This window comes from Mytilus californianus, unplaced genomic scaffold (assembly GCF_021869535.1).
Source record: "Mytilus californianus isolate M0D057914Y unplaced genomic scaffold, xbMytCali1.0.p SCAF_4, whole genome shotgun sequence".
Classification (NCBI taxonomy): Eukaryota; Metazoa; Mollusca; class Bivalvia; order Mytilida; family Mytilidae; genus Mytilus; species Mytilus californianus.
This window is the reverse complement of record NW_026262690.1, coordinates 11530454-11546150: the sequence shown is the minus strand read 5'-3', so window position 1 is coordinate 11546150 and position 15697 is coordinate 11530454. Positions and strand designations below refer to the sequence as shown.

Sequence of the window (15697 nt, the reverse complement as noted above, 5' to 3'; positions counted from 1 at the left end):
ATCCCTCAAAAATCAAAGGGGTGTGGTGTGGTTCTTATTGAGACGACTTCTTCACGAATCAAAGGGTTGTGGTGTGATTCCCATTGAGACAACTATCCCTAAAGAATCAAAGGGCTGCAGTGTGATTCCCATTGTGACGACTATCCGTAAAAAAAAACATGAAAAATTTCTAAATAGAATATCAACGGCCTGTTTTAAATTAAAACAACGATGATTGACAGCAATCAATGACAACCACTTGTTTAAGGCTCCTACGCACACGAAGAATGTGGCGGATTTAAACATTCAGTTCAAAATTTCCCTAGCGTGGGATTGAAGTGTAAAAGTAAAAACAATATAGCAAACTGAAAAAATCTGGCGAAAAGGAATAGACTCATCAAAATCGGTACTAAACAGAAAAACTAACAGAAGAAGAAAAGACACAACTAAGAGTATTAGAAGATACTAAAAACTAGTGTAACCCCAATTTCAACAATTAAGTTAATATACCATAATTTTCCAGTTAACCTTATAAAAACTCTACATAAATCCGGTTATGTTAACGATTTAGATAATTACATATGTATCATATTGTAGTCAAATATTTACAAACTTTTTTTCAAAGACTATGGAAATACATATCATGAACTTCCTAGAACAATATAAAATGATTCAACTTTGCAATAGTATTTTAAATCAAAATGTTACTTAAGTGACCCATGTGTACTTGATATAGTTTACACATTAAATACAGGTTTTATTCATGTACATGAATGTATGTAAATTTTGACATTTTAGAGAGTGTCTTTTAATGCTGATCAATCTATGAGACTTCTAGTTTCATATAATCAAAGTGTCATATATATCATTGCCCGTAAAGACTTTTTATCATTACGTTGTAAATAATAGTAATTAGTAGTAGACGTCACTTCTACCATGCCATTGTAAAGGAGTACTAAATTAATTATTGAATTATTATATTATATAATATTATAGAATATGTTTTTTTTATCTTGACAGTTTTAGTAAACGGGCGGCTATGATGATGATGCCACAGAAGTTAGGCGAACGGATTTAGTCCCCGAAATGAAAGACGCAAGAAATATGATTAACTTTATCACGTATGGGTTGATTTTCTAGATGAGACCAATTTCATAATGGTATTCATATTATATCCATTTCATTGCTCTGTCATGTTTCTCGGGCTATAACAGTGTTAAATCATTTTAATTGATAATTTGTTTTAATATTTGAAATGTAGGTTGACATCCCTGACATATTTTTGCTTAATATTAAAGTTATATAAGGTAATTGAATTCTAAATTATTAATTCAATACGTTTTATCTTATAACATATTAACTTTAAACAAAACCTTGTTTGTAAGTGGCGCTATATGTTTCAAATTTATACTTAATAACAGCATATACGTTCTTGACGGACATATATATACGTAATTGAAAAGGGCAAGTTTGTATCCGACCAGAATTAACCAGACTTTACATATTTAATATAATTTCTCACTAGATAGCGATTTACGATTTAATCAAAAACAAAATCACAGACTATAGGATCGCCTGGGAATGACCATCACTTACAAACATGATTAATGTATACAAGTCTAAAGTATAAAGAACTTTATCAATTCATAATCCGAATTTTAAAATAAACATAGACTTCTCTTAAACTGAGTTTTACTGTGCGTACTGTTGTACGTTTGTTTTTTTCTACATTGGCTAGAGGTATAGGGGGAGGGTTGAGATCTCAAAAAACATGTTTAACCCCGCCGCATTTTTGCGCCTGTCCCAAGTCAGTAGTCTCTGGCCTTTGTTAGTCTTGTATCATTTTTAATTTTAGTTTCTTGTATATAATTTGGAGTTTAGTGTGACGTCCATTATCACTGAACTAGTATACACATTTGTTTAGGGGCCAGCTGAAGGACGCCTCCGGGTGCGGGAGTTTCTCGCTGCATTGAAGACCCATTGGTGGCCTTCGGCTGTTGTCTGCTCTATGGTCGGGTTGTTGTCTCTTTGACACATTCCCCATTTCCATTCTCAATTTTAATTTTATAATCCAATCCTCGAATATCTACTAGTATAAAGAGCGTGTATATACAAGCCCAAAGATTCACGCAACACTATTGATAAAAGCGATATACGAAAAATATGAAATTATATGGTATTTCTATTTTTTTAAACTATACAGTGTCCGTATATATATATATATTATCACGCGAATTCGAGGATTAGATTATGTTTATTCTAAAATTCGAATTATGAATTGATAAAGTTCTTGTAGTAATTTAGGAATGTAGAAATTTTTTACACGCTAAATCGTTTCATTCAATTTTTCATGAGCTCAAATTAAAAAGTCGCGTAGCCCAATTAAATTATCATTTAAGAACGTCGTGGTGCGTTGTTTCAAATATATTTTTTGTTATTTATTTTCCTATCCTGTTTCATTTGTAATGTGTTTTTATCTGATTCCTACATGGGAAACTGAAGTATTGACATAAATCATAATCGGATGATTAACTGTTTAATATTATCTGGTTAATGCGATTACAATTAAATGAAATGAAATGCCATGATTATAACACTATGTTTCTTTCGTTATGAATTAAAAGCTAATAAAACAGTATGACCGTCAGTGTAGATATAGATTTTGTTGATTGATCGACAGTTACATGTACATGCCACTTTTTGATATAATTACTACACATATAGATTGCAAGATATAAATGCATTGACAGAATAGTTGACCTTATTAAGGAGAACAAAACTATAATATTTCAGGTCGTGACCTCGTATTGATATCTACAGAAAGTTGTTCAAATGAATGATATATTGTCATGATATGGCTGTATTAACATTATATACTGATCACTAATCTACTATACTATAGGCATGATTTCACTTGTCGCCTAAGGTTACAAGAGCGAAATTACTCGTAATGCATGTTTGTATAGGGTACCAGTGGTGTTGCATATTTTATTTCTTGAAGAATACAAACTCTAGAAAAAAAAATCGTAGCAGTTCCTGGTACTACTATAGAAATGTCAGCGTTGTTTAACAGCCAAAAAATATATATGGTCATGCGGCAAAAGTTGACTTAAAATGCAGTCGAAAAAAGACGTATATTTTTTCGCTTAATGAAAAAGGCAAATTTTTAATGGCTCCCACGTACTTAAATTGAATATATTTTCTACACTTTGTGAAATATGAATTTAGTTTCTTGATTTTTTAAACCAAGGTGGATAAATTTTCGATTAAAAGTAATTCAAATGCTGAATCATTCAATTAGGAGCCGCACAAAATTTGATTCGAAGTATACATCTAAAAAAAGTTGCCTGTAAAATGTAAACGAATAATTGCGCTCTTACAACATAGATGAATAAAATTTAGCCTTATGCAAATACTTTCCAAACAACAACATACCACAATGTACATAAATATATTATATGTACTAAAACAAACGAAATTGGAAACAACAATGCACAGCATCGTAACTATATGCTATAACATAGAACCAAAACTTACATAACATTTTAAACAAAACAAAACAAAAAACATACCAATTTTAATGCACAATTACATTCGTCTCTGAAATGTCAAACTTGGGAGTGAGAACAATCAGAATCTCCTACAAACCAGAGTGAGACCAGTTGTACCGACAAGACATTTTACTTTGCATCAACTGTCAAACAAATTTTAAATGCACATACACTGAAAAAGGACTCTGATAGCACGTATGAAATCTGGAAAGGATTACAGCATTTAACTTTATACTACTAGCGTTTAGTAATAACAGATAGCTTATAGCATAGCAAAGTCATATGTTTTTTTTAATTTCTAGTTTTCTATGGATACTTGTTCTTTACAGACAGAGGCTCATTTATTTTATTTTACAATTTTTTAAGACAATAAGGTATTTACATTTTATGAGCACGCTTAGACTATTTAATGTCCACAATTAATAACTTTCTGTTGTAAAACCACGATTTCGTTTGTTACAGAACACCATTAACATAATGTTACAAAAATTTATATTTTTAATTGACTATATACTTAACAAAAACACTTAAACTGTATAATTTTGTAGTTAGATGTTTACCAAAGCCATGATTTCTTTATTGCACTGCATTTGCATTGCAAATAACTTTAAATCATGACTTTTGGTCCATAACAGCAAACAAATTTATACCATATCTGTAAAACATTTCTGGTAACGTGTATGTATTATATCAGTACGGTACATTAATACATACCTTTCACAGGTGGACAAGGATTACTGACATCTTGAGGCCACATACAAGTTTTATGTTTCAAATTAAAGTATAAGCCAGCTGGACATTCTATCCAAAATGTCATTTTAATTCCATTTCCACTTTGGCAGTGAATATATCCTGAACAATCCCATGGTGCTCCAACATATACGTCTTTAGCTGAACAAAAATCGTTAAATTGAGGATACCTTCCTCGTTTTAATCTAGCGTTCGTAAGTCCATTGATAACAAAAAGGACAGTCAATACGTTAACATAGAAATTCCAAGAACACATTCTACAAAAAAAGACACTTGATCAGTTATTTATATTGATGTATGTTAATTAGTAAAATGTATACTTCAAATGTATTCTGTTAATAGAGGGATAACACGAAGTCTTTCCAGTTCTGAATTAAAACATGTTCTTGTTAAAAGTAGCAATTTAGACGTTCCGTTATTGTATTTGTTGTTTTTGTTCTTGATTGTATTGTGAAAGTATTTTGCTATAACATCTTAAATTTTTGTTTCTCTTATGGTAAATTTCAGCGCCTATTTTATTCATTCTTCATAATGGTGTATTTTTGATACATTATGAGATTCAGTCTCTTGTGTATCTTTCGCATGTTTGTTTCATAATAAATATATAATTGACAAATTAATTATCAAAATGCTTCCTGATTGTGTGCAAAGTGTATGTCGCTGCAGAATTCATTTATCAGAATCAGATTTTTTTTTTAATTATATCATGAACACTTCGTGTGGATTAAGTGGACATCATTTACATAGATGTCTTTCATGTTGATAGTGTAAACTATGCAATTTATTTTTCACCGGTAATAGCAGATATTTGAAAATTGTGAATATATGTATTGTACAATAACTGGTATATAGGACATCATATTCATTTTGATATTCAACAAGGAGATGTGGCATGCTTGCCAATGAGACAATCATCCTACATGGTAAGAAAGAATTGATGGGAATAACGTACATTTCATTGTCAAGACTTTGAAATCTTGGTATTGGCATGTATTGATATAGTAGAATTCGTCACCTATTTCCGTTCTTCAAAGCGTGAAACATTTTTCAGTCTCAACTCAACTTAAATTCGAGATCACATGCAAGTGTTCCAAATTTTGAAATCCGATTTTGATTTTCGTATTTGAACATGTTACAAGAAATTACCTATGTCGATCTTTTTTTAAAGATAAAAAAAATCACCATTACTTGTATCAACCCAATTTAGTAAAACAAAATGGTGTCGGTGAGTCTGTAGAGTGATTTATATCATAGTAAACAGCGGAGTTACCATATGAAATAATAATTGTTTGAAGTACTTTATAAACAGATATTCGTAAGAAAAAAGGCTTTCTTATTTAATTCTTCGGAAATGTATTTATAATAAATAAGTTTCGGAAAACTCGAATGGTTGCTTTGTTAGTGCTATGAGAAAAATTCATATATACATGCATTAATTATATAACTCAAACAAATATAGAAGGATTGTAGGCGGTGTCATAACAATTTGGGTGTCATTCGTTTCTTACAAAACATTTTCTGATATAAATACCACATATATGTCTATTGTACGAAATGAACAGTTTGCATATCGACATTTATGAGTAAGAAAAGTTTTCATCAGAAATCAATACACATTATAAAGAGTTAACATGAAGTATTGTAAAGCCATGTTCACGTGAATGCATGAACTCGATTTCAAAAGTTAATCATTTTCTAACTAATTAATATTTTTGAAAATATCTTCTTAAATTATCATTAAACAAAAACGATTTTGTTTGATGATAGTTTAAGTATTGAGTATTGTGGTAGAATACCAAAAAGAGACGAAGTGGACACAGGCACTTGTCTCTGAAAAACATTACCTCTATACTTTAATGTTATATTGAAGAATATAGGTAATTTTTTCAAAGACAAGACTTAGTGCTTGTGGAAGTGGACGAGGATATGTTTAAGTGTCTGAGTCTGCCATAACACACGACACCAAAGGAAACGCATGTCATTTGTTGTATACTGAAAGCTGATGAGCAGAAAATATTGATTTAAGGAAAATGTAGGTGTATGTGTATAAAATTATCAAAATTGAAAAAAAGTTAATGTCTGCAAAACGAATGTATATTTTAAACTTGCGTCATTATGAAGAAAAATAAAACGCTAAAAGAAATCAAAAGAAAAAAAAAGGTTAACAAAATGAAAAAGCATGATGTGCAGCAAGCTACATTGTAGCTGTGTAAAATTATGCAGTGGATTAAACTTCAAATGAAATAGTCAATAAGCGACCATTGCAACAAAAAATCCAAAGATAAGCACGCACACTCAACAATTAACATCAATAAGACGAATTGCGAATAACATAAGTCAATGACGCAGCAATCCAACAATAGAAGAATAAACAAGACATCTTGTCAGCTATCTGGGAACTGCGGAAAAATGTACTTTCCGTTTTTTATATGCTGTCATTGTGGTTAGTTTTTTTATATGTATACCCCTGCTCCAAAGAATGGAAGATATACTGTTATACTGTATACTGTTAGCACCCAAAAAAAATGTCGTAAGGCTTAATATGAGCATGTTGTTCTGTATGATGCATCTTTTTTAACATCCATTTCTCATAAACTATGTTTACCGAATACGTTAAGCGGTGTCAAAAGTAAGCAAGAGCTCACAGTTCAACTTGGTTATTTTAATTGTATGATATGATCTCTCACAAAAATATCAAGTTTGGTGATCTGACGGGAAATGCCTTTGTTGAGAAGTCTAAAAGATATCATAGTTCAGAATTTAGAATAAATGTTATGATAAGCATTACAAATTAAATCAGTCAGTTTTTAAATGTACAATTGTTGTCAATAATATTTTGATATTCTAGTGTTCGATATTTTTATTATTTACTGTTTCATCATATTTGTCACCTTGATAAATTACATAAAAATTTGAAATTTTGGTACATTATGAGTGGAATTTATAGGCAAAAAAAGTGATGCTTTATTAAACATAACAGTATACAAGGGTAACTTGAAATAAAAGGAAATTGGTTTGCAATCGATCTGTGTATAATTAACTAAATATAACAATAAATTTTGTCTCATGCAGGTTCTACTGAATGGACTCAAATTATAAAAAAAGCCTAAACCAATGGATAATTATTTAAAAGGTTTATAATCATGAACTTGCGAATAAATAACAACGAAAAAGATTCAATCTCAATTTTTTCTTCTTCTATTTAAAAAAAAATAAAAACTATGCATATTAAAAGTATTTCAGAGCAGTTTCTGAGTGCTATGTTTTAGATCACAAGTAAGTCTCACTTCATGTATGATGTAATTATAAAAATGCTTTGAATAAGAGTGATTAAAATGCAAGTCTGAAAGAGATTGTTTTAAGTTCAAAGGACAAGACTTTTATGTTTCCATTGTACATGTTATATTTGCATTTACTTGTGCAGGATTCCTAGGTTTTATCCATGTAGTGTCATTAAAATATTTCCCCCGCTAACCCCTACTTTTCTTTTTATAATTTTATTACTTATAGTTTAAAAAGCCATATTTGAAAATCCTATAAAATCCTTGTTATTTTTTCATAATTTTTGAAAGAAAAAGGGTGCCAATGTTAAATGTAAGAAAAGTCTAGAGAGAATTATTTCCCGCCAAATTTTCAATGGCTTATATCTCTAAAACAAGCACACGGACCCTACATTTTTTTCTGCTTTTTCAGTTCCTTTATTTATATACTATCAATTTATAATAGTCTTTTAAAAACCTTGTTATTTTGAAACAGAGTAGCGAACATCCTTAAAGAGAAAAATTAATCCAGTCAAATTCGCAGCTGAACTCGCCATTGCTTTTTCAAACAAACACACTAAATGTGTGTACATTCTGTTCAGATGCATGTTGACATTGATGTGTATTAAAGACCAAAAATTACAATGTAAAAAATGTCTTTCTTTCGGAATTTAGTTCAAACGGGATTTCCTAGTAAGGGGTGACAGAACGTTAGACTTGAAATATTTTTTTTAACTTTGAGATACGCATTATTTTTTTTATAGATTATATATAATCTTTGTTTTTCTGTGAAAAAAAAAGAAAAAATAACAGACAATTTCGCATAATTCTTTAACGTATTTGTTAAAGGACGGCCAATTTGGGTATTATTTTCTTTAATAATAGGACAAATGCTTAAAAGGTAGAAGGACATCTATTTCTGACTCCAATGGCAAGTAAGAAACGGAAAATAGAAATTTTTCCAAATTGCCGCCAATTTATTTTTTCCGCTAAATTAACTCAATTTCAGAATGGCGGGCTTTAATATCAGTCCCATTGTTGTCTTAAGAAAGTAGCAATAACGGTCGTTTCTAAGGGCTTGATTTCCGACTGGTGGATTTCACCTCAAACGAGCTTAAAACGAGAAACTCACGTGAAATCAGTTCATGTGAGTTTCACGTGAATCTCATGTGAAACTCACGTGGATTTCACGTGAAAATCACATGAATTTTTTTACGTGAAAATCACATGAATTTTTTTCAAGTGAAATTCATGTGAAATAAAGTAATTGAAATAAAATGTAAATTTTCAAATTTAATTAAAATCATGAAAAATACCAGTTTTTTTGTTTGTAAAGTTCACGTGAAACTCATGTGAAAAATTTCACGTGAGATTCATGTAATTCTCAATTCACGTGAAACTCATGTGAAAAATTTCACGTGAGATTCATGTAATTCTCAATTCACGTGAAATTCACATGAAAATTTTCACGTGAGTTTCATGTATAAGCTCGTTTGAGGTGAATATCACGTGAAATTTTTCACATGATTTTCATGTGAGATTCATGTGAAATTAACATGAGCAAATTTTGTCTGTGTAACATTATACAAAACAACACCAATATTAAAAAAAGGAAACATTAAATATAAGTATCTATAAATATTTCGGATAACAGATATCCTTCATCATTATGATTATTATGATGTACAATGAATCATATCAATCTATTCTGATCTAACCATAACAATTTTTACAGTTATACAATTAAAAAATGGAACAACACTTGTATATTTCTAAAATTTCAAAAATGACGTAGGTAAAGTATTTACAACAGAGACTGCATAGATATGCTTCTAAAAAGAATATTAATGTGAGATATGATCTGGTGCATTTATAAAATTTCACTGGTGACTAAAGTCTGTGCTTAGAAGTTCATTCCAAATGAATATCACTGACCAATTTGAACTGGTATAATACTAAAATTTCAAATTTGACAAAGGTAAAGTAATTACAACAGAGGCTGCGTATTTACACATCCTAAATGAATGATCCCAAATGATTATGTGGCCGGGGGGATGGAACATTAAACCTATATCTATTTAATTTGATGTAAACTATTTTTTTTTTTATCTTTTTTTATACTATTGATTGGAATAGGTCTGACAGTCTGTCCATCAATCAGTCAAAAAGTTATACACCAGATATTGATCAAGCATTTGAGGCGAAAGGCACAGGAAATCGTCGTTTTCGGTTGTCACCCCAAATGGGTTCAGTTAGGGCTAAATTCAATTTTATGCTAAGTTTAGGGAGAATCTGTTCCTGTACATGGTTGATGTCTGCATCCCTGAATCTTCACCAGAGACATAAATAGATTAATAATCTGTAAAGTTAAAATAACTACAGAGAACATACAAAATCAGATCACTTCACGTATAGGACAAGTTCACAGAAAATACAAAGGATGACACACAAGTTTTATCACACGTTTTGTTAAACAGATTAACCAAGGAGAAAGCAATGTTTGGTCGATCACTTTGTATCACACGATTTGTTAAACAGATTAACCAAGGAGAATGCAATGTTTGGTCGATCACTTTGTATCACACGATTTGTTAAACACATTAACCAAGGAGAATGCAATGTTTGGTCGATCACTTTGTATCACACGATTTGTTAAACAGATTAACCAAGGAGAATGCAATGTTTGGTCGATCACTTTGTATCACACGATTTGTTAAACAGATTAACCAAGGAGAATGCAATGTTTGGTCGATCACTTTGTATCACACGTTTTGTTAAACAGATTAACCAAGGAGAATGCAATGTTTGGTCGATCACTTTGTATCACACGTTTTGTTAAACAGATTAACCAAGGAGAATGCAATGTTTGGTCGATCACTTTGTATCACACGTTTTGTTAAACAGATTAACCAAGGAGAATGCAATGTTTGGTCGATCACTTTGTATCACACGTTTTGTTAAACAGATTAACCAAGGAGAATGCAATGTTTGGTCGATCACTTTGTATCACACGTTTTGTTAAACAGATTAACCAAGGAGAATGCAATGTTTGGTCGATCACTTTGTATCACACGATTTGTTAAACAGATTAACCAAGGAGAATGCAATGTTTGGTCGATCACTTTGTATCACACGTTTTGTTAAACAGATTAACCAAGGAGAATGCAATGTTTGGTCGATCACTTTGTATCACACGTTTTGTTAAACAGATTAACCAAGGAGAATGCAATGTTTGGTCGATCACTTTGTATCACACGTTTTGTTAAACAGATTAACCAAGGAGAATGCAATGTTTGGTCGATCACTTTGTATCACACGATTTGTTAAACAGATTAACCAAGGAGAATGCAATGTTTGGTCGATCACTTTGTATCACACGATTTGTTAAACAGATTAACCAAGGAGAATGCAATGTTTGGTCGATCACTTTGTATCACACGATTTGTTAAACAGATTAACCAAGGAGAATGCAATGTTTGGTCGATCACTTTGTATCACACGTTTTGTTAAACAGATTAACCAAGGAGAATGCAATGTTTGGTCGATCACTTTGTATCACACGTTTTGTTAAACAGATTAACCAAGGAGAATGCAATGTTTGGTCGATCACTTTGTATCACACGTTTTGTTAAACAGATTAACCAAGGAGAATGCAATGTTTGGTCGATCACTTTGTATCACACGTTTTGTTAAACAGATTAACCAAGGAGAATGCAATGTTTGGTCGATCACTTTGTATCACACGATTTGTTAAACAGATTAACCAAGGAGAATGCAATGTTCGGTCGATCACTTTGTATCACACGATTTGTTAAACAGATTAACCAAGGAGAATGCAATGTTCGGTCGATCTCTTTGTATCACACGATTTGTTAAACAGATTAACCAAGGAGAATGCAATGTTCGGTCGATCACTTTGTATCACACGATTTGTTAAACAGATTAACCAAGGAGAATGCAATGTTCGGTCGATCTCTTTGTATCACACGATTTGTTAAACAGATTAACCAAGGAGAATGCAATGTTCGGTCGATCACTTTGTATCACACGATTTGTTAAACAGATTAACCAAGGAGAATGCAATGTTCGGTCGATCTCTTTGTATCACACGATTTGTTAAACAGATTAACCAAGGAGAATGCAATGTTCGGTCGATCACTTTGTATCACACGATTTGTTAAACAGATTAACCAAGGAGAATGCAATGTTCGGTCGATCTCTTTGTATCACACGATTTGTTAAACAGATTAACCAAGGAGAATGCAATGTTCGGTCGATCACTTTGTATCACACGATTTGTTAAACAGATTAACCAAGGAGAATGCAATGTTCGGTCGATCTCTTTGTATCACACGATTTGTTAAACAGATTAACCAAGGAGAAAGCAATGTTTGGTCGATCACTTTGTATCACACGATTTGTTAAACAGATTAACCAAGGAGAATGCAATGTTTGGTCGATCACTTTGTATCACACGATTTGTTAAACAGATTAACCAAGGAGAAAGCAATGTTTGGTCGATCACTTTGTATCACACGATTTGTTAAACAGATTAACCAAGGAGAATGCAATGTTTGGTCGATCACTTTGTATCACACGATTTGTTAAACAGATTAACCAAGGAGAATGCAATGTTTGGTCGATCACTTTGTATCACACGTTTTGTTAAACAGATTAACCAAGGAGAATGCAATGTTTGGTCGATCACATTGCATTATCTGTATGATTGATTGTTTTGGGTTAAACATTCGTACGATTTTACGACATTGGGGTTTACAAGTGGAAAAACTGAAATGCCAGGATAAAACATATATTGCTGACAAATCTATCACAAGCTGTCAGAAATACAGATATTTACCAATGGTTTTTAAATGATCGAACTGAAGACTAAGAAACATCATTGGATAAAATTGTATATGAATTGATTGCAGGATTTTTTTCTATTCAGGATGTTTTAGATAGAGTTGATTTAAACTGGCCTGCTGATGTTCACTTCTGTGAAGATCGTTTACTGAAATGTCTCATGCGATTCCAGGTAAAAATTATAATTATGCAGTATGGACCCTATTATCGATGGCAAGAAGGGCCATTGTTATACAATTTGAAAATCAAAACCATGTTCCTGTTTAAACCCAAACAAGTGAATCGGCATATTTTTTTCATCTCTGTGAATGTACATATTTAAGCGCGGTTCGTGTATTCAAAATGGGAACCATTACAAGGCTAATAGCTTGATACATATAAAATAAGAAGCTGTACAGCTTTAGAGAGAATGATGTAAAATAGTATTTATTCCTGGGGAGCCTAACACAAAATCGTAATTCCTCGAAAAATGGTCATCTCCTTATTCTTTATATCATGCAGTAAATTGACCATAATTGGATGTGACGGTTCGTGTCGACAATATTATTTGGTCAATGGCATATTGTATATAAAATTATGACAATAGATAAAGTCTCAAAATGTTTCTAGTCAAGTTTTTAAGCCGAGTGTGTTCTGACGAGATATTGAGGTCACTGATATAGGGATGACCGATGTCAATAAGTAATGACACACTCCTTCCTTGATCTCAGATGAGATAGAAGTAACCTCAAAACCGATCGAAAGTTCAATTTCTGGCAATCATCATTTGAATAAGGAATGACCTTTTATTTTACCTTCCTTTTCACGAAATGACTAAACAAAAGTTTCAAAAATGTAACAAAGACGGGTTTATCTAATCTGCGGTTACATCGAAGTAATAACAACACCCGCATTAAATATAAAATCCATTTCCTTCAATATAAATGATACACACAATTACGTTTTGTTATTGAACCAACTGACGTAAATTGAAGTCGTGCCTGTCGAAAATACCACAAATGTACTTAGATGGGAGGCATACATCGTAATATAATTGATTACATCTTTTGTTTTAATGATAGGAATACAAATATGATTTACTTTTATTATATCAAGCTAAATCAATGCTATATGATAAAATTCTACGGTGTATGACCCAATAACTTATTTTTCTATTCAAATGTTCGTCTTAAATATACAAGGCAAAAATTCTTCTTTGTTAAACACAATCTCTGATGACACCTGTTCTATTTATATCATAATGAATGCAGAACGTGTGCAATTGTTAATTTTGTGACAATATGTATGCACATACAAATTGTAAGCAGGACAAAATAAACATTACACCTATGATTTCCTGTTTAAGGCATTGAACACTAAATAAAGGCTGTTTATTAAGATGAATTTTACAGTGTGTACCTTATAAGTTCAATAATTCATGTGTATACTTATACTATATATTAAGAAATTTTTTTTTTGTCAGATTCCTTTACCGTGATATTTACATCGTCTGACTGTATAAACTAAGTATGTTTTAATTCTACATTGGCTAGAGGTATAGGGGGAGGGTTGAGATCTCACAAAACATGTTTAACCCCGCCGCATTTTTGCGCCTGGCCCAAGTCAGGAGCCTCTGGCCTTTGTTAGTCTTGTATGATTTTTAATTTTAGTTCATTTATATGTTTTGGAGTTTAGTTTGACGTCCATTTTCACTGAACTAGTACACAATTTTATTTAGGGGCCCGCTGAGGACATCCTCCGGGTGCGGGATTTTCTCGCTGCGTTGAAGACCCATTGTGGCCTTCGGCTGTTGTCTGCTCTATGGTCAGGTTGTTGTCTCTTTGACATATTCCCCATTTCCATTCTCAATTTTAATTTATTGTCATTTCATAGAAAAATGCATGCATTTAACCTTTTGAATACAACTTTGTGACATTTGCGTGTCTTCGGTGTAAACTAGAAGTTAGAATGGACATCCCTGTATTACACCTATGTCGATGACATTGTAAATAATATATGATATTGTGATAACTGATTGTAAAAATAAAATATGAGTTTCCTTACCTTATAGATCCAATTTATTTTTGCCTAAAATAAAAAAAATAATATTTTCCTAATTACAGGTATTACTTCCAATAATTTTCGTGAGGTGACATGGTTGACGAGTGAATTGCAAATGACGTATACTACATGAACGGATTTTATGTTCGTTTGTCATGTTATAATATTGTCTTGTACAAATTAATGACACGGTGTTTTATCAATGATAATAAAAACATGCATAAGAAAATAAGCATAGGTGTCACAATAATAACCACAATTTATATCTTATATGCCGGCTGCTTATTATAATTTGCACTTTTGCATATATACATAAATATTTACATTACGTAGCTAAAGATACTGAAATAAACTTATTTTTTATATATGAAGATGCATGCGATTAAACCGAAACTTTTGACTCATTAATTACAGACTACTCCATCAGTTTGTCACGATAAAGGAAAGGAAAAGTAAAGTGCAATGAAGCGATATACTTTTATATAGCTACGAACTGAAAAATAATCATGTTAACAATTAGATTTACAAGGAATTCAATGAACTGTGTATAAAAAGACAAGTAAGAGTTGAATTCAGAGAGAAAAAAAACAACACAAAAATAGAAATAAAATGTAGTTTGCAAAAAACGGGAAAATAAATCAATGAAATTGATTAAAATTATATAGCTTCTCGTATAAAATATCATTAAAGCAGAATTTTAAATTAAAGTTGAACTGTCTCGGTTGTCTCACGGTTCTCGTGTCGAGTGCTAGAGGTCGTGGGTTCGTTTCACAGCCAGCTAATCATTTTGTATTTACTGCCTCTTCATTAATCACGCGAGTAAGAGCACCAAACTCGAAGTCAGATAAGTGAGTCCAGGAAGTGTGCCATGTCTTTCTGCGACCTTTTACCTTGTACAATCTGTATAACGTTATTAGTAAATAATAAATCATGATATGCAGCAAGCTAGCTGTGTGAAATTATGCACTGGGTTAAATTTCAAATGAAATAGTCAATAAACAACCATTGCTACAAAAAAAAAACAGAGATAAACACGTACACTCAAGAATTAACATCAATAACGAATTTCGAATAATATAAGTCAGTGACGCAGCAATCCAACAATAGAAAAACCCAACAAGACAACTGGTCAGCTATCTGGGAACTGCGGAAAAATGTAATTTCCAAGTTTTTTTATGCTGCCATTGTGGCTATCTTTTTTTAAAGTTTTATACCCCCGCTCCAAAGAATGAATGGTATACTGTTATATCACTG

At 31.7% G+C, this 15697-nt stretch overlaps 1 protein-coding gene across 1 annotated transcript in view; it reads right to left on the bottom strand.

Annotated features, from left to right (window-relative positions):
• LOC127737465 (uncharacterized) overlaps positions 1 to 14520 on the bottom strand; it is a 48044-nt gene extending 33524 nt beyond the window's left edge. The window contains exons 1-2 of the mRNA XM_052248176.1: positions 14447 to 14520; positions 4245 to 4537 (exon numbers count right to left, since the gene is read on the bottom strand). Coding sequence (XP_052104136.1) covers positions 4245 to 4536 — 292 coding nt within the window. The 5' untranslated portion in view covers position 4537; positions 14447 to 14520. The remainder of the gene's footprint in view (positions 1 to 4244; positions 4538 to 14446) is intronic.
• Between the last annotated feature and the right edge of the window lie 1177 nt (positions 14521 to 15697).